We start from the raw sequence: 20,461 nt of genomic DNA, 5'->3' as shown, positions 1-20,461 counted from the left end.
GATGAGATGCATGGATTCATCGAATTTTTGTTGTGGTTGGAGACATTAAATATCCAAAAGCAAACTGACTGTATAATATTAATTCACTTTCTTTATATTTTCTCAATTTTGAGCCTGTATACAAATAATTGAATTTTCCTTGTCAATAGAAATCCTAGAATAAGATGGGAGAGAAACTTATCTTTGTTTACCTATACTGTACAACCAAGAGTTCGTAATACTGATTTGTATGGGGGAGAGTGTCTAACTCTCAGTATGGCCTGTACAAACACCCTGTGTAAAGTTCACCTTTCATCAAATAAGACACCTTTACTGGGGGATAGAAAACTGTTGATTAGAGTTGCTGAAGAAGGTAAAGCCTTTGTTCTGAAATAAGGCCGAGGTGTTACTTTAAGCAGGGTGTTTGGTGAATGCATTCAAGTTAGACACTCCCCACCTTATTATGAACTCTTGGTACAACTTCAAGGGAAATGAAGAAAGCATACAGATGAATCAATAAAATCACTACAGTAAGGTGAATTACAGACTAGTGAGATCTTGGTTAATTAATGACAGTGGTTGGAGATTAAGTGTGGTAGCTTCTTGCTCTTGAATATGTTGCAAAGTGGAAGTACAAATCAAAATGGGATATCAATTTCATTATGAAAAATTTGTATACATAAATAATCTAGCATTACTATTTTATTTGTCCTCCACTTAAACATGCTACAACAGTACTAGTGTCAGTAAATTGGCAGTGAGTCTACCTTGAAATCTCAACTCTAGAGTAGATCCAACACAGGACAGCCCGCACTGTAACAAATACATGTGATCCCATTGTAATTTCATGGACCAGCTGGACTGGGAATCACTTGAAAATAGACGAACAAATTTAACCTGTTTTGTTTGAAGTGAAGCATGTGAAATGTTACACTTAAGAAATCCTAGGATTCTTAGGTGGTATGTAATTAATGTAAGTGTTCCATTTCAGGTCTGACTAGATACATTGAAATTACACACACATCCTGGTCCAAATTACGTTTGCCTGGTGGCTACGGGCATGGTTTCACATGCGGCTTATAATAGAGATTTGGCTGATCTTGGAGTTTTGACATTTAGCCTGATTCAAGGCTAGCAGTCAGACACATCCTTGAATTGTGCAACAGATAAAATCAGCTCACTATTGAATACGGCATTAGTCCACTGCACCAGCTGTTAATATATAAATAACTCCGTGCATACACTTCAGTGATGTTTGCAGAATATACCCTCCTTGCGGTCTGCCAAAATATTTGCTCCTCACACACTGCACAAAATTCTTCAAGTTTTAATTCAGCTGGCTCTTTCCTGTTACCAGTATCTTCCTGCTTGCTTTATTTATACACTGACTTATGACTTGAAAGACCGGCCCAGACTGTTTTCTGAAGTCTAAATAAGAAAAACAGCTCACATAAAGTTCCCTTCTGTATGGATGAACATCACTGATACAGCTCATCCCACAATAATACTTCGTTACTAATGACAACCAACAAAAACCCACAATCGATCCGTTAATTCTTTTTATCTTATGTTTAACCACCCACTGGAGATGCCACTGCTAACTTATAAGGGAAGTTTCAGCAATGGTAAGTTGCAAGCTTCAGTTTGAGAAAGCGTTCCGTTCCGTGGTTTAGTCCATCATTCCGTTCCGTTCCGTTCCGTTCCGTTCCGTAGAATAGTCCCCACCCTTGATGGAGGCTTCAATTTGCGTAAGTTCGTGAGCAATTCTGAGGGACTACAGCAACGCATAGAGTCAATCGAGGGTGGGCTAACTGCCAGAAAATGTAAAGGAGAATGTGAATCCGTAGTTGATGAAGACAAGACCTACACCAAGGAGGTCTTGGGTGGGAAGCAAAGGAACGATGTAGAGCAGAGAATACTGGGTGTAAAGTGGAATTTTGTACAAGATCACTTAGTATTTGATCTTAGTGAGCTGGCAATTCTTGTAAGAAGCGTCGAAGCTACTAAGTGACAGATAGTCAGTGTGGCTAGCAAGTTTTATGATCCTTTAGGATTTGTATCACCCATCACCATACAGTTCAAAATGTTGTTCAGAGACTTGTGTGTGGGTAGGGTTGGATGGGATGAGCCATTGGCGGGAGAGCTTCTCAACAAGTGGAAGGCTATAACTTCACGTTTTGACAGTGTCACATTGTCCATACCCCGATGTTATTGTTGGAGTTCTAGGCAAGCTTCTCAACAGTACAGTCTCATCGGATTCTGCGATGCATCATCACGAGCATACGCTGCAGTAGTGTACATAAGGGTTGAAACTTTAGTGGGAAATTCAGTTGAATTTGTAAAATGCAAGGTCTTATATATTGGCAATGCTCCATACACCGGCAATTATACTATAGCAGGAATCCAGCTGGAGCTATTGGATAACATTCGAGATCTTGGCATACAAATTGACTTCAAATTAAAATTTCACATTCACACAGATATGGTAGTTAAAAGGCCTACCGGATTCTAGGTCTCATCTGTGAGTGTAAGGACTCTGATGTCATGGTAAAACTATATAAAACACTTGTCCGCCCAATTGTTGAATATAACAATGTCATATGGGGACCTTCTTACACACTTGACAATCAAAAACTTGAAAGAATGCAGTGTAAAGCAACCAGAATGATTCCATCTATCAACCATTTATCATACTACGACAGATTAAGACATCTAAACATACCATCTTTACAACACCGTAGATGAAGCGGTGATTTGATATATTTGTACCAAATTCTCAAAGGCAGTTATGATATAGAAAATCATTTATTTGCCCCATCCACTTCTACTGTAACAAGAGGTCACACAAGGAAATTATTCAAACATCACACTAATTCGTATACAAGATATAATTTTTATAGTAACAGAGTAATCAATGACTGGAATTCATTACCCCAATCTATTGTTGATTCTCCCTCTGTCAATGATTTTAAAACACTGCTGGACAGACACTACAGTAATTGCTTGTTTGATTTTGTATAGTAATTAGAATAGCTAAGTACATAATAATTATTAATTTTGTTTATGGATGTACAGGCATTAACCTTTATCCTTAAAATACAAATACAAATACAAAATTTGTGACCGCTAAGACAAGAGTCTCCCCAGTTAAGGCACAAACAATCCCTAGACTGGAGTTACTGTCAGCACTTCTCCTTGCTAAGTTGATAAGTAGTGTGTCCTCTGCACTTGAACAAGAGATGGAATTTAACACTCTGTTTTGTTTTACAGACTCGAAGGTGGCGTTGTGCTGGATCAGAGGACTCGAGAAGGACTGGAAACCATTCGTCCAAAACCGGGTCAACGAGATACGGAAGCTAGTACCAATTGAATGTTGGCATCATTGCCCTGGTAAAGAGAATCCAGCAGACGTACCATCGAGAGGGACAACGCCTTCGGAGTTGAACAGGAACGTGTTGTGGAGGCACGGCCCAAGTTGGCTGGTTAACTTGACCGATGTACCAGAGGAAGAGACAGTCATGTCCGATACGTGTTTGGAGGAGCTCAAGGCTAACCAATCCAGTGCTTCACACTCCTTACTGAGTACAAGTGAGTTAGTTAATTTGAAGCAAGTTGTGGATTGTGAGAAGTTTAGTAGACTAAGGAGATTGTTGCGTGTCACTGCTTATGTGCTGAGATTTGTGGAGATATTGAAGAGTAAGATAGGCAGACGCCAGATGGTAGAATGTTCGGAGGTGAGCTCAGCGGAGATAGCTGAAGCAGAATCCAGGTGGCTTTTGACAGCACAGCATGAACTAATTACGGATAAGGCATTTCCCATGTGGAAAAGGAAGTTTGGTCTTTACTTGGACGATAAGCAGTTGTGGAGATGTGGAGGTAGATTAGAGAATGCGGACCTCCCAATGACTACAAGACATCCTGTGTTATTACCGAAGCATCACCCCTTGACAGTTTTGGTGATAAAGGAAGCGCATGAACGAATCATGCATAATGGAGTCAAGAAAACTCTTAGGTCAAGGTATTGGACCGTTCAAGGGAGGCAGGTTGTGCATCAGGTGTTATCCAGGTGTGTGATTTTCCGACGATACGAGGGTCTGCCTCAGCGTACTCCACAGCCTCCGCCGTTACCGCAATTCAGAGTGAAGGATGATCCAGCATTTACATATGTTGGTATAGATTTTGCAGGGCCACTATATGTGAAAACCCAAGGACTAGTTGTGGAGAGGAACATAGGCGGATCTAGGAGACACTGTCAGGGGGTGCCAAGGGGGAGCAAGAAATTTTAGTGCACTACAGTGTTTATTTCACTGTGTAGGCATGAGGCTATTATGCTCCAAAAATTGAGCATTATACTTTTGAGCAGTGCTCAAAAAATCACCTATTATGCTTTTGAGAATTGCCCATAATTCCCAAATTATGCCACCATAATTGGCTAATAATGCCAGTTTATTGCTGTATCACACCATTTTCGTTGATGTCTAAGCTTCAAATAGTCTTGGATTCTTTAGCTGGTTGCTGTATTAGAGTATTTCATTTCAATGTGACTGCTTTATTGGAGTAAATAATAATCAGCGACTGCTCTATTAGAGTATCTCGATCTTTTAAAACGAAATTGTTCAATCTGTAGATTTTCTTTTAAAATTAAGTTGTTCAATCTGTAGATTTTCCTATTGTTAAAGCTTTATAATCATCTCAAAATGCTAGCATAATTCCTGATTCCCGCACATACCTATTATGCTCGAAATTATGCTGGCATAATTGCCGCATCCATATCACTGAGGATAAGAATGGCGGAATTCTAGTACACAAATTATATTCATTTGTATAACTTTATTTAGCATATAGCTGGATGAATGATGGACATACAGTTTTTAAGACTGTAGTTGGAGAAAATTTTAAAAATTTGACCTCCTAGGTTTGAATTTGAGAGCATTTTTGATAGCACTTAGCTAACAAAGTGTATGCTTTGCAATGCATACAAAGATTGGTTGGCCTATCTGAGATAAACCTGTTTGATGGTAAAGTGCATACCAAAACAAAATAAGGAGTAGCTAGCATTGTTATATTTGTAAATTGATGACATTAGAACTGCGACTGTTCTATTAGAGTAGTGACTGCTCTATTAGAGTATCTCGATCTTTCCACAAAAATTCAAATCTATTTGTCTCGCTTTCTTTATAGTGTACAGTTTAGCTATAACTGTAAAGTACATTTATAATTGTTGTCTTCTATTTGCCCATTGGCTTTCTATACTTCTGAATACACTGTGAATGCATGATTCTAGTTTCTGGTATCAATATAGTACTGAAAGTCCAAGGGGGGCAAGAGAAGGGCCAGGGGGGGGCACAGCACTCCTTGGCACCCCCTCAGATCCGCCTATGGAGAGGAAGGTATGGATATGTTCATATACATGCTGTGTGGTGCGAGCAGTGCATCTAGACATAGTACCGGATATATCAGCCAATGCCTTTCTTCGATGTTTTAGACGGTTTACCTCAAGGAGGGGATTCCCTCGTAAGGTTGTATCAGACAATGGGAAAACGCTCAAGTCGTCGGCCAAGGCTATTCAAGCAGTGCTAACACACCCAGATGTGAAGCAGTACAGCAGCCTGGTCGGGTTGTAGTTGCAGTTTAATCTGGAGAAGGCTCCTTGGTGGGGTGGAATGTTCGAGCGAATGGTGAAATCTACTAAGAGGTATATATATATTTGTTAATGTACAAACTCAATCATGAGTATATTCGTACATATGTAGGTACCTCAGAAAGGCAATTGGAAGAGCCAAATTGACTTATGATCAGTGGCGTAGCCAAGGGTGGGCATGGGCGGGCATTTTCCCAACCATCACAGTTTCTTGCCCAACCATCACAAACTCTTGCCCAACCATCACAAGTAGCTTAAGATTCACGCGAGGATTCACAGCAGCACACAAAACCACGCTACTTTAATACTGTAAAGCGTAAACATGTACCTCTTTTCTTGAACCATGATTTCAGAAGAGATCGAGATAGATGGTATATCACGTGATCCACTACGTGGAAAATCCCTTGGGAAGTCCCTATAAAAGACGTACGTGCCACGCTCCTTGGCGCGGTTTAAATTCGAAATTTAAAATGGAGTCAAAGCGTGGTACACTACAGTCGTGGTACTGTACCTCTGATTCACAGTGAGTGATAATCGTCAGTAGGATTCAGTGTGGATGGTGCTGACAGCAAAAGATTTCGTTTCCTGAGTGGATTTGTCAAACGTATTTTTTGATAAGGAAAGTACCGTAAAGCCTACCTTACTGCTGATGAAAGAAAACAGGAAAACGTGACTCTTCTAGATAAAAATAATAGCATATGCAAATGGAGCTGGAAATGGAGAAAAGGTCAAGTCATTATAAAGTATCACGTGCACAAATTGTACTGATTAACAGAGTTGTGGTTTACACCAGATTCATGCAAAATGTACATTGGCTGCTGTAAGTCTGGGACGAAGCTTTCATGGCATGCTGATAGAGTAAAGTATCAATTATCGGACAATATGATGTTCGGACAGCTGCCATTCACTTCCTGGGAATCCTGCAGCTTTGGTTGTTGTACTAAAAGGTAGGCTACACCAAGCAATAATTATCCTCCAATAATCAGCTTTGCATGATTAAAAGCTTAAGAGTTACAGCCAATAGTATGCTTAGTAGTTGGCACAGAATCATGGCTGAATCCTACCATTTCATCATCTGAGATATTTGCACCACAACACTTTGAAGCATTTCGACAAGACAGAAATGATGGTTATGGCGGTGTCTTTCTGGCATGTAGTAAGATGTACAATTGGGAAAGCTTAACTCTTACAACCAATGTGGAAGCAGTTGCTTGCAAACTCCAGCTAAATCATCACCTACTTATAGTACTGGCTGTCTATAGACCACCAAATAGTGATGCTGCATATCTTCAGTCATTGTGTAATCTTATACAGGACATAATAACTGACTTCCCTGGGGCAATTATTTGGATTGGAGGAGACATAAATCTCCCTAACATTGACTGGCTTACAAATTCACATAATGGAAATAATTACCCTGTGTCTTTTTGTAACTTAGTACTGGAACTTTTCTGTGATTCAGGTATCTCACAAATGGTATCCTTTCCCACTAGGGGAAATAACACTCTGGATATTTTTGCTACAAACAGGCCAAATCTTATAAATAAATGTATCCCCATCCCAGGAATCAGTGATCACGATGCAGTTTATGTTGAATCATTCATTACGGCAAAGTACAGGTGTCCAGCTAAAAGAAAACTTTATCAGTGGGCAAAAGCTGACTTCCAACTGTTATCACAAGTTATTACAGAATTTACTTCAAGTTTCACTAGCTCTAATACAACCACTTCATGTGTACAGAAGATGTGGAATGACTTCAAAGCAATGTGTGTGGATTGTATGGAGCTTGTGCCTTACACATATCCTAGTTCTAGATTCAACCAACCATGGGTAACCACCAGAACCAAACGTATCTGTAGTAAAAAGAAAAGGTTATATAATAAAGCCCGTTCTACTGGGTTAGCAAGTGATTGGTCCAACTACAAAAACATAAAAAAGTTATCTCAGCATGAATGCCGCAGAGCATACTACAATTATGTGTCAAGAATATCTGACCCTAGAGTGAACAACAAAAAGTTTTGGTCTTTCATTAAAAATTGTCGTAAAGATACTACTGGAATCACAACCCTGACAGTTGAAGGGAACACAATCACAGATGATACAGATAAGGCTAATGCTCTTAATGATCAATTCAAGTCTGTGTTTACAATAGAAGATACTTCAGTAACACCAGAAGTACCAGGCCCACCTTTTCCAGATATGGACTGTATTGAAGTTAATGTTGAAGGAGTGACACAATTACTGTCTAACTTGGATGCTCAAAAGGCTGGTGGCCCTGACAATATTCCAACCAGATTTTTGAAAGAATTCTCTTCAGAACTAGCACCTTGCCTTACAATGTTATTCCAAGGATCCTTAGAACAAGGAATTATCCCTGATGATTGGAGGAAAGCTTTTGTGGTACCTGTTTTTAAGAGAGGGGATCGCTGTTTACCAGCAAATTATAGGCCAATTTCTCTTACCAGTGTTGTGTGCAAAACCCTAGAACATATAATATCTTCAAATATCTACTCTCATTTAAATAAACACAATGTTCTTGCTGACCAACAACATGGCTTTAGATCCAGAAGATCTTGTGAAACCCAGTTAATTGAAACAATTGATGACTTTGCCACTACTCTCAACCTATCAGGACAAATTGATGCAATTTTCTTAGATATGTCTAAAGCCTTTGATACCATACCTATAAACAGACTCTGCAGCAAACTTAGTCACTATGGTATTTGTGGAAATATATTAAGATGGATTAAAAGCTTCCTGACAGACAGATCCCAACAAGTTGTTGTGAATGGTGAATATAGCCAACTGTGTAAAGTAACTTCAGGAGTGCCACAGGGGTCAGTGTTGGGACCACTCTTGTTTCTATGTTACATTAACGATATTGCACACAATATTTCATCAAAAATTCGGTTGTATGCAGATGATACTTTACTCTACAGAAGTATTCATTCTGAACAAGATGTGGTAGCCCTTCAGAATGATTTGGATACTTTATCACAATGGGCTGATGTTTGGCAGATGTCATTTAGTCCTTCAAAGACTGAATTTTTGAGAATTACCAATAAAATGAATTATGTTCAATCATCCTATTACCTATCTAATACCTTAATACCATCAGTAAGTCATACAAAGTATCTGGGTGTCATTATCGACAAAAATCTTAAATGGACACAACACGTTAACATGATCACTGCAAAAGCAAACTCAGTAAGAAGTCTTTTACAACGGAATCTAGCAAAGTGTCCTGCAACAGTTAAATGCTACTGCTATAATACATTTGTTCACCCCATTCTAGAATATGCCAGTACAGTGTGGTCCCCATACCATGAACATAACATCTATAAATTAGAAATGGTACAGAGAAGAGCAGCAAGGTTTGTGATGAATAACTATAATAGAACAGCTAGTGTGACAGAAATGTTGAACAGTTTACAATGGCACACATTGGAGAAGCGAAGAAATAGTTTGAGAGCCTCACTAATGTATAAAATAATTAATGACATGGTAGATATTAATGTGCACCAACAGTTTAGACCAAGCAACACCACAACTAGAGGTCACCATCAAAGATTTCTGCAGTTGCCAACAAGGGTAGATGCTTATATGAACTCCTTCTTTCCTTTTACAATAAAATTATGGAACCAACTAGATGATCATATTATCCAAGCTCCATCTCTTGATTTATTTAACAATTATATAAATTTGTAAATAAGTAGCTAACTACATATGTACGAATATACTCATGATTGAGTTTGTACATTAACAAATATATATATATAGTCCGATAAAATCTATGCTCGGATAAAACTATCAGTTGTCGAACTTTGATTTTTACTACCAGTAAACAATGTCCAATTTATTTCAAATTTGTATGCAATATACCTGTACTCATTAGCTATTAATGGCCAAAAAATGGTTTCGTTATCTTTAGCATAGAGGGAGTACGAGCCTCCCAATTTTTAGCGGTATTGTTGGACGCCCTCCGCTTTAATTTAGCCATGCCCACCAACAGAGTTCATGCTTTTTGCAACAAATGCACCAGTGCTAAACCACAGAAGAAGGTAAATAAATATCTTTCAAGAGTAGAGGTGTGTTTTAAAGTTGATATTCAGGATATTTCTATTGGAACGCAGTATTTTTGGCTCCTAAATGAAGGAGATGCACGCTAGGTAGGAAAATGAAATTACGAGGCACAAATTTCTGACCAACCACATTTGTTAGTCTTGGTGTCTCAATCACGAATACCACCTAGAAATGAAAAGATGTTCCATTTTCTACCTTCTATGGATGCACAAAGCAACATTTTCGTCCTTTTTGTTTCACCCATATAAGGCAGAGAAAGAAAAGTCTTTCAATTTCCGTGACAGTATTTGTGATAGGACACCAAGACTAGTATATGTAGGTGGTCAGAAGGTGGTTTTACATAACTTCATTTTTCCACCTTGCGCGCATCTCCTTCATTTAGGAGCCAAAAATACTGCGTTCCAATGGAAATATCCTGAATATCAACTTTAAAGCACACCTCTACTCTTGCGAGATATTTATTTACCTTCTTCTGTGATTTAGCACTGGTGTATTTGTTGCAAAAGCATACAAACTCTGTTGGTGGGCATGGCTAAATTAAAGCGGAGGGCGTCCGACAATACCGCTAAAAATTGGGAGGCTCGTACTCCCTCTATGCTAAAGATAACGAAACCATGTTTTGGCCATTAATAGCTAATGAGTACAGGTATCTTGCATACAAATTTGAAATAAATTGGACATTGTTTACTGGTAGTAAAAATCAAAGTCCGACAACTGATAGTTTTATCCGAGCATAGATTTTATCGGACTAAGCATACTATTGGCTGTAACTCTTAAGCTTTTAATCACACAAAGCTGATTGTTGGAGGATAATTATTGCTTATTGTAGCCTACCTTTTGGTACAATAAACTAAGCTGCAGGATTTCCAGGAAGTGAGTGGCAAAAGTCCGAACATCAGATTGTCCGATAATTGATACTTCACTCTATTTGTGTTATAGTTCATAAATTAGCGCCCCCGGCTTTCATTTGGGACCATGTGGCGTTTAATTGAAAAAGCATTTCATATCGCTGTGGTGGTTGGTCTGTAAACTATACTGGCAGTTGATTGTGGTAAATATATGATAAACTGTTTACATTGTAGGTTCAGCAGTTTGATGTCACGTGATACTCAGCTACGGCGATCGTCGGTGGATGCCTGCCCTACGAGTTTAATAGATAGCATATAGCTAGTAAATGTTTGCATGCATGCAAGCAGCATTTATTTACACTATAGTATAGGTAGCTGTAGGCCTTGTGTACATACAGTTTTTAATATTTTTCTTTGATAATGTCTCACATGAAAGTGAGTGTGTTTCTTGTGTGTGCATGTTATGCCCAACCATCAAATATTGGCTGGCTACGCCCCTGCTTATGATTAGCTCTTGACCACCCTCACTGAAGTGGAGATGATATTGAATTCTCGACCTCTGTCGTACATGACCAGTGATGACGTTGAAGAACCTCTTACCCCTTCACATTTGATCCTGGGGCGAAGAGTGACTAATCTGCCAACACATTATGAACATAATGATGAAGACTTCACCGTTTCCCAAGATGTGTTGAGCAGGAGAATGTAAAATTTCCATAAGATTTTGATCACTTCTGGAAGAGGTGGCAAAGAGAATACCTCTTGTCATTAAGAGACTGTCACCGCTACGGCAAGGGAGGTGATGTTAAGGAAGAACTTTGTCCTGGGAATGTAGTAGTACTGTATGATGATAGCAGTCGAAGAGGATTTTGGAAGCTAGCTAAAGTGGAAACGTTGATAAAGGGCGTTGAGGGACGAGTGAGATGGGCTGTAGTGCGTATCCCATCTAGAGAAGGAAAGACTACCACCCTCAGACGTCCTGTGAACCAACTCTATCCATTAGAGATTAGTTGTACTGAAGATCTAGACGGTAGAAATGAAGCTCCTAAAGTTGTTAGCTCAATTGAACCATCAGCAATGCCAGTTGATACAGTATCCACTGAACCTACGATTTGCCGACCCAGAAGAGCAGCCGCTCAACTAGCAGGAGATTGGATGCAGACTGTGCTCCATGATGAACAGTAAACTGACAGTCTTATTATTTTGTTGTATGATTTATTTCTTTTTGTACCTTGTTGACCTTGTCTTTCACATGGTCAACGGGGGGAGGATGATGTAATATATGTATCACGTGTGTGTGTGTCATGTGATCTACCACGTTTTTGTCAGTAATGATTAAAGATGGGGTATAATACCGAACGCACGGCAGCGAAATAGACCCTATTTCCTACAATAACGTCTACTTTTAAGGTCGATTTTTTTTCACCCAGAGAGTGATAAATACATGGAACTCCCTGCCAGCAGGAGTTGTTTCAGCACCAACAATCTCTACTTTCAAAGCAAGTCTTGATAATCATTGGAATGACATAGGATATGGATATGAACAAAGGCCTAGTGCCTAAACTTTATTTTTTGTAACCCTGTTTGTATATCCATCCATTAATAATAATAATAATAATATTAATAATAATAATATTTGTATATAGTTCGTTACATTCCTTGTACTGTTCGGCCTCTGTTAGCTTCAGTGCTTAGCAAAAACCTTTGTTTTTCCTTGCAACATTATTATTATTATTATTATTTAATGGACTTGTAGATGCCAAGGCAAGCTAACATGCCAGGCTAGGCCGCAGGCCTTTGAAGGTGCCCATATCTCGATTGCTTCCAAAAGCAATCTAGATATGGGGGTAACCTCTTCTTTTTACCAACACGAGGACAACCCTCATAATTTATGCTTCCAACATAAATTATGAGGGTTTGTAAGATTGTTGTTGTTTCCAAAACTTGTTCTCTGTTCCCCCCTCGTGCTGGTAAAAAGAATCGCTATTTATTATTATTATTATTATTACTGTGTAGAACCTCACAGGGAGTATAAACGCACAGATGCAATTACAATTAAGTGCTAGCTATAACAAACATGCTGTGATAGTTGATCCTTAAAATCAGTCAAGTTGTCTATCATCACTAGTGGCTCGGGTAGCTCATTCCACAGTTTGGTAGCGGAGGGTAGGAAAGAGTCGGAAAAAGTCTCAGTTCTGATTGGAGGGACGATGTAACGACAGGGTTGTCCTCGTGTAACTGTGGTTAGTCAGGGGCGGATCCAGGAGCTGGCAAGGGGAGGGGCACAAATAGGCTAAGTTGTAGGTAGTTGGGGAACTGAGTAGATTCTCTTGTCACAAGTTAGTTTCTGCATTTTTGAAGCACCAAACCATCACCTCTTTATAGTGTCTCACTGCCCTTTGCAGATGGTTGTGAACTCTTAAAAGCTGTTCAAAAGGTTTCGAATGTCTTAAACAACTGCAACACGATAATTATTTTTAGAGGCGCTTAGTACGCACGAATTAACGAAGGTGCTGGGTAACTATTTCACAACTAGTTTGACTGGTTTGCTTTGATTTCAAGTGAAATTCTACCATATTTTCACAAGTTTAATAGCAAAACTGATCTTGGCCTGACAAAGTTCAGTATTTTATTCGGAAGTAGCTATGGCTAGCTTCTCCACAAGGTGAGAGGGGGGGGGCATTTGCCCCAAATGCCCCATCCTGGATCCGCCATTGTTAGTGGCAGTAAGTTTACAGTGGTTTCCACAAATTCTTTTTCAATTTTGTAGAACAAAATCAGTTTTAGGTAATTTCGTCTACTTGCTAATGTGGACCAAGAAAGATGATTCATCATGTTTGTGACACTGCTATACCGAAATTGTCATTCATTACAAAGCGTGCCATACTACGTTGTATCTTCTTTATTTGATAAGTTTGGCATTGTAGTAAGGGACACCACACTGGTGCAGCATATTCTAGAATTGGCCTGACTAGTGATTTATAGCAATTTGACTTTATGGCTTTTGGACACTGGTACATATTTCTTTGTAGAAACGCCTTTGCAGAGTTAGCTTTGGAACAGATATCATTGATGTGATCTTTCCAAGTAACATGGCTGTCAATAGTGGGTGGGGTCTATTCTATGGAACGAAACGGAACGAGTTTTACTCTTTTCACCACCTTTCATAACCCTTACGTAATATTAAGCTCAAAAGCATCCAGACTTCCTACTGTAGTTGTTGCTCTCTCTCTTCGACTTTAGGGCACGCATCTAGTAGTTGCCGCGAGTAGTCGACTTTAGGGGATGCGTCCAGTAGTTGCTGCGAGTAGTAGACTTTAGGGGAAGCGTCCAGTAGTTGCCACGAGTAGTAGACTTTAGGGGAAGCGTCTAGTAGTGTTAGCGTTAGGGTTAGGGTTAGAGTTCAGCTTTGGTTTCTTCTTCACCTTTAGGGTTAGGTTCTTCTTACTATATACAGCTTATTTCGTTATTCACATTTATAAGATACAAAAGAAGGGAATCAAGGGAGCTAGCAGCGGTAGCATAATCGGTAGCACACTGGACCATCACACTGGGATCCTGGGTTCGATCCCTCTTCAATATTGCACTTTTTTTCGCCTTTTTGGTTCACCGTTATTTTTCTAAGTTCTGTAGGGTTATGAAATAGGGTGAAAAGAGTGATACCCGGGGTGGAACGGAACGGAACGGAATGATGGACTAAACTGCGGAACGGAATGCTTTCTCAGATTGAAGCTAGCATCTTACCATTGCTGTACAAGTTATCAGTGGCACTTCCAGCAGGTAATCAAACGTACCCTAAGAAAGATAAAACGAATTTAAGGATCGATTGTGGGTTCTTGTTGGTTGTCACTAGTAACGAAGTACTATTTGTGGGAATAGCTGACTCAGTGTGTTCATCTTCGGATATATCAAGTAGGGAGCGACTTGATTTTACTAGTATGTGAGTTATTTTTACTTACTTTGACTTTAGAATGTACAGTCTGAGGCCCAGCCTTCCTAATCGGCATAAATCAGTATGTGTATAGCTACACTACAAAGGAAACAAGTATGGTGACAAGCTGAATCAACTCAGTCTAAGCAGAATCTAAAGGAATTTTGTGCAGTGTGTTAGGAGCAAACATTCAGATACCTCAAGGAGGCTATATTGTGTGAACATCAATGATTCATTGATGTTCATACAATATATTTAGTGGACTATTGCCAGATATCTCAGCCTGAGTACTGAATTGAATTCTGGATTGGGTCTATTTTCCAGAATGAAATGCTTTCTGAATCAACTTGCAACTTGGCTAGCTGCTATCATTGCTGAAATTGCATTTTATCAGTGGAACCTCCAGGAAAATGGAATAGGATTATTATAAAACATTACTTAAGTGATTGTTCTACTACCTGATAAATTAAGCAGGTCTCTTTAATTCATTTATTGCATGACCAAGGCAAGTTTTGTTACTACAATACAGTAACCGATTGGATGTCAGTTGTTTCTGCTTATCTTGACAAGATAAATAGTTTAGAAGACCACTCAATTTCTTCAGTTTCAGAGGATTATATCCACAGAGAAATTAACTAGAAAGTTACTGGTCACATGAAAAGGCTAGGTGATCATGACTTTATTCAGTGTAATAAACAGAATAATATATGGTTGATTGAGTGAGGTATCACTTTCAGAATGTTCAGGCGACCAGTGATGAGATGCACGGATTCATCGAATTTTTGTTGCGGTTGGAGACATTAAATATCCAAAAGCAAACTGACTGTATAATATTAATTCACTTTCTTTATATTTTCTCAAATTTGAGCCTGTATACAAATATTTGAATTTTCCTAGTCAATAGAAATCCTAGAATAAGACGGGAGAGAAAATTATCTTTGTTTACCTATACTGTACAACCATGAGTTCATAATATTTGTATGGGGGAGAGTGTCTAACTCTCAGTATGGCCTGTACAAACACCCTGCTTAAAGTTCACCTTTCATCAAATCAATACCTTTACTGGGGATAGAAAACTGTTGATTAGTGTTGCTGAAGGTAAAGCCTTTGTTCTGAAATAAGGATGAGGTGTTACTTTAAGCAGGGTGTTTGGTGAATGCATTCAAGTTAGACACTCTCCACCTTATTATGAACTCTTGGTACAGCTTCAAAGGAAAATGAAGAAAACATACAGATGAATTAATAAAATCACTACAATAAGGTGAATTACAGACTGGTGAGATCTTGGTTAATTAATGACAGTGGTTGGAGATTAAAAGTGTGGTAGCTTCTTGTTCTTAAATATGTTGCAAAGTGGAAGTACAAATCAAAATGGGATATCAATTTCATTATGAAAAATTTGTATACATAAATAATCTAACATTACTGTATTCATTTGTCCTCCACTTAAATATGCTACAACAGTACTAGTGTCAGTACATTGGCAGTGAGTCTACCTTGAAATCTCAACTCTAGAGTAGATCCAATACAGGACAGTCCACACTGTAACAAATACATGTGATCTCACTGTAATTTCATGGACCAGTTGGACTGGGAGTCACTTGAAAATAGATGAAAAAATTTAACCTGTTTTGTTTGAAGTGAAGCATGTGAAATGTTACACTTAAGAAATCCTAGGATTCTTAGGTGGTATGTAATTAATGTGAGTGTTCCATTTCAGGTCTGACTAGATACATTGAAATTACAAACACATACTGGTGCAAATCTCGTTTGCCTGGTGGCTACGGGCATGGTTTCACATGCGGCTTATAATTGAGATTTGGCTGATCTTGGAGTTTTGGCATTTAGTCTGATTCAAGGCTAGCAGTCAGACACATCCTTGAATTGTGCAACAAATAAAATCAGCTCACTATTGAATACGGCATTAGTCCACTGCACCAGCTATTAATATATAAATAACTCCATGGATACACTTCAGTGATGTTTGCAGAATATACCCTCCTTGTGGTCTGCCAAAATATTTGCTCCACACACACTACACAGAATTCTTCAAGTTTTAATTCAGCTGGCTCTTTCCTGTTACCAGTATCTTCCTGCTTGCTTTATTTGTACACTGACTTATGACTTGAAAGGCCGGCCCAGACTGTTTTCTAAAGTCTAAATAAGAAAAACAGCTCACATAAAGTTCTCTTCCGTAGATGAACCATGGATGAACATCACTGATACAGCTCATCCCACAATAATACTTCATTACTAATGACAACCAACAAAAACCCACAATCGATCTGTTAATTCTTTTTATCTTATGTTTAATCACCCACTGGAGGTGCCACAGCTAACTTATAAGGGCAGTTTCAGCAATGGTAAGTTGCAAGCTTCAATTTGTGAAAGTGTTCCGTTCCGTGGTTTAGTCCATCATTCCGTTCCGTTCCGTTCTGTAGAATAGACCCCACCTCAATAGTGACTCCCAGATATTTGGCTGATGAAACTTGTTGTAGTTGTTGGTCATAAATGCTATAACTGTGTTTAAAGGAAGTTCTCTTGTTTGTTATTGTTAAGTGCACACATTTGGTAGGATTGAATTTCATTGACCATAAGTCAGCCCAGTGTTCTAGTTTGTTGATATCATTTTGTAAGATTAGGCAGTCGTTTTCTGAATTGATAACTCTGTATATTAGGACGTTGTCTGCATACAGTCTGATTGTACTGTTTACAGAGGTAGTTTTGTCATTGATGTATAGTAGAAATAGCAGTGGGGCTAGTACTGTCCCTTGTGGGACACCTGAAGTAACTGTATGTGGTCTGCTAGATATTCCATCAAGTACTACTGATTGAGACCGATCAGATAGATAGTCTTTAATCCATGAAAGGAGTTGTCCATTAATTCCATTGTGAGATAGTTTGTGACAGAGCTTGTCATGAGAGACTTTGTCAAACGTTTTAGCAAAATCAAGAAATAGAGCTTTAATGTGCTTTCTATCATGTAGGCATTGGTGGAAGTCAGTGATGGCACCAATTAGCTGGGTTTCACAGGATCGTCGTGCACGGAACCCATGTTGACTATCATTTAATACCTTATGGTTTTCTAAATGCGAGAATATAGAACAGTATATGACGTGTTCTAGAGTCTTGCAGCAAACACTAGTCAGGGAAATTGGTCTGTAGTTTGAAGGATCTGTTCTTTTACCTTTTTTATGTATGGGTGCTACATTAGCTGATTTCCAGTCAGAAGGTATTTTTCCTTGGTTAAGCGATGCTTGAAAAATTAATGTAAGTAATGGAGCCATTTGCTGTGCAGTCTCTTTAAGTAATTTTGTTGGGATGTTGTCCGGACTTGTTGCTTTGTGAGGGCCCAGATTGACTAAAAGATTATACACTCCATCTACTTCAACTGTTATTGGTGGGATGTTAGGAACTGGTGTACTATTTATGTCAGGATGAGGAGACTGTTCATCTTTAATAAAAAAAGAAGAGAAGTAATTGTTAAGAACGTTTGCTTTAGAGCAACTGTCAGAGTAGGATTCACCATCTACCTGTAGGGTATTGATGGAAACTTGATCTTTACGCATGCTTTTGATGTATCTCCAAAACTTTTTTTTGTACATTTATTGTGAGAATCTAAAAGGGATGAAACATAGTTATTGTGTGAGGTACGACACAATCTTTGGACTTGTTTCTTCAAGTTGTGATAGGGTGCCCAGTTATCATCTGTGTTTGTTCGACGTGCTAAATTGTACTTTCTCTGCTTTTTCCTTGACAGTCTCTTAATGCTGTTTGTGATCCAAGGTAGTTGGTGTTTAATAGACTTCTTTTGTGGCATCATCGCCATACAAGCTATACATAGTGCTTTATACTCATTCCATAGTATACCAATTGGGTCACTATGGTCATAAACATGTAAGAATGTGTTGGAAAACTCTGTGATGTAATTCCTTATGTTGTCGAAGTTGGCTTTATGCCATAGGAAGATGTTTCTTTCTTTGTTCTTGTGGTGTGGCACAGTAATTGAAGTTAAGATCAAGACAATTTCGTGATCACTGATACCTGGTATGACTTCACATGATGTAATAGTTGTTGGTCTATTAGTAAGGAAGATATCTAATATGTTCTGGTTTCTTGTTGGGGTCAATACTGTTTGAGAGAAGCCATGATCTACTATAAAGTCTAGTAGCTACAGCATTACAAAGTGCTAGTGAGTAGGTGTTATTCACAACTGTACAGGCAATTATTTCACACTGGTTCAAGTTAGTTATTTGGTACTCTATTACACTTAAGTCTTTTCTAAAAGCCAGTAAAACCCCACCGTATCCATCAGATCGGTCTTGTCGGAACAAAGTATATCCGGTTGGAAAAAATTCTGTGGAATTGATGTTTGGTAAGAGCCACGTTTCAGTTCCAAAGATGATGTCAGGTTGATGTTCATGAATCAGGGTAGAGAGCTCTGCTCTTTTAGCTAGCACACTTTGAAAATTAATTACAAACAATTTCAATTGAATTAGGTTATTATTTATCAGTGCATGAGGGAGATCTAGTCCCTCCTCTGCTCTATTCTCCCGTTTTTTATTTTGTAGCTATTGCGATCCTTATTCATCTCTTTAAGCTTTGAGCATAGCTGGCGGTTAGCTTCTCTCTGTGAAGGAGTTAGATCAGGGGTAATGTAAATTTTATTGTACTGGCTGGATGGATCAGCCTTTCGAAGATTTGTGCAATTACGTAGAATAAAGGCCTTGGACTCAACACTGTCTACAGTTATTTTCAGTAATCTTGGCTTTCCTGACTTCTTTCCAAGCCTAATATAGCTTTGGTCACACTGGTCTTAGCCCCAAAGTAATTAAAAATATCTGTAACATGTTTGATATCATCGATCTTTCGAGTTTCACCTTCACTAGCATTGGATTCAGCTAGGTTATGCACGATCAGGCTGAGTTGACTTTTCTCCCTCTCTCTTTCTTCATTTAACGCAGTCACAACAGTGTTTTCAATAAGTGGGAGTGGTTTACTAGAGCTGGCATCAGGGGAACTAAACATTGAACGACACTTTGACAGTTGCAATTGTAGATACAGTTCTTCTTTAATTTCATTCAGTTTTGACTCAACCACTGCTAGTTGGTTTTCAAGCTGACTTTGCTTTCCAGGTGCTAGTAGACTATCCCTTGCAGGTGGGTTGGTCTTGTTGTCATCGAAGTATTCTAAAGCTTCATCCAAATTTGGTGCACAAGTACAACAGAAAAACACAAGGTTGATGCTAGACTTACGTAGGATATCACACTCATCATCTTTCAAATTGGCACACTTACTGTGCACCCATGATTGGCACCACTGGCACTGAATACTGCATTCCTCATCATAATTAATTATAATCTTACACTTAACACATGTATCACCTCCCTGATTCTGCTTCTTTGGTCTATTAGCTTCTGGTGACACTGAACTAGCCTGCTCCTTGCGCTTGATAGCGACAGTTTTAGACATTTTATTCCAAATGGCACGCACCGCTGTTTCAATAAAACACCAGACAACAATAATTCTACGAAATTAGATTAAACCTTCGAGGGTACCGTTAGTAGAATGAATGTCACGGCACCACAGCTGAAAAACTTCGCCGAGAAGAATTACTGAGGATGGGACGAATTTCGCTACTTTCGGGATCACGTGATTACTTGACTCCTATTTGATTTTTTTCCCGGGCTTGATGGACTGCCCTTGCCTACCACCCCCAGCACATAAATGGCCTGTGCTGGACAAACCGGGACTTTCTTAGTCTACGGCTAGTCTCGCGTGGCCAGACCGATTTTTTCCGTATATTGGGTGGGGAAAAAAGCGGTCTGGCCACGCGAGACTAGTCTACGGCAAACTGAGACTCTGCCCGAATCAGCTCCACAATTGGGGGAATCTTAACATAGTGACCGATGGATGAGCGGGCTCCGCGGATGCATTGTATGGAGGACCGCAAGAGAGAGGAAGATAGATAGCACCTTA

At 39.0% G+C, this 20,461-nt stretch overlaps 1 protein-coding gene across 1 annotated transcript; it reads left to right on the top strand.

Moving 5' to 3' along the window:
• Positions 1 to 3,218: 3,218 nt before the first annotated feature.
• Positions 3,219 to 4,265, top strand: LOC136254947 (uncharacterized). Its single transcript, XM_066047699.1, has one exon. It carries the CDS (start codon positions 3,219 to 3,221, stop codon positions 4,263 to 4,265), a length of 1,047 nt encoding a protein of 348 aa, XP_065903771.1.
• Positions 4,266 to 20,461: the final 16,196 nt, after the last annotated feature.

This window comes from Dysidea avara, chromosome 1 (assembly GCF_963678975.1).
Source record: "Dysidea avara chromosome 1, odDysAvar1.4, whole genome shotgun sequence".
NCBI lineage: Eukaryota > Metazoa > Porifera > Demospongiae > Dictyoceratida > Dysideidae > Dysidea > Dysidea avara.
This window is presented reverse-complemented; position numbering and strand designations above follow the sequence as displayed.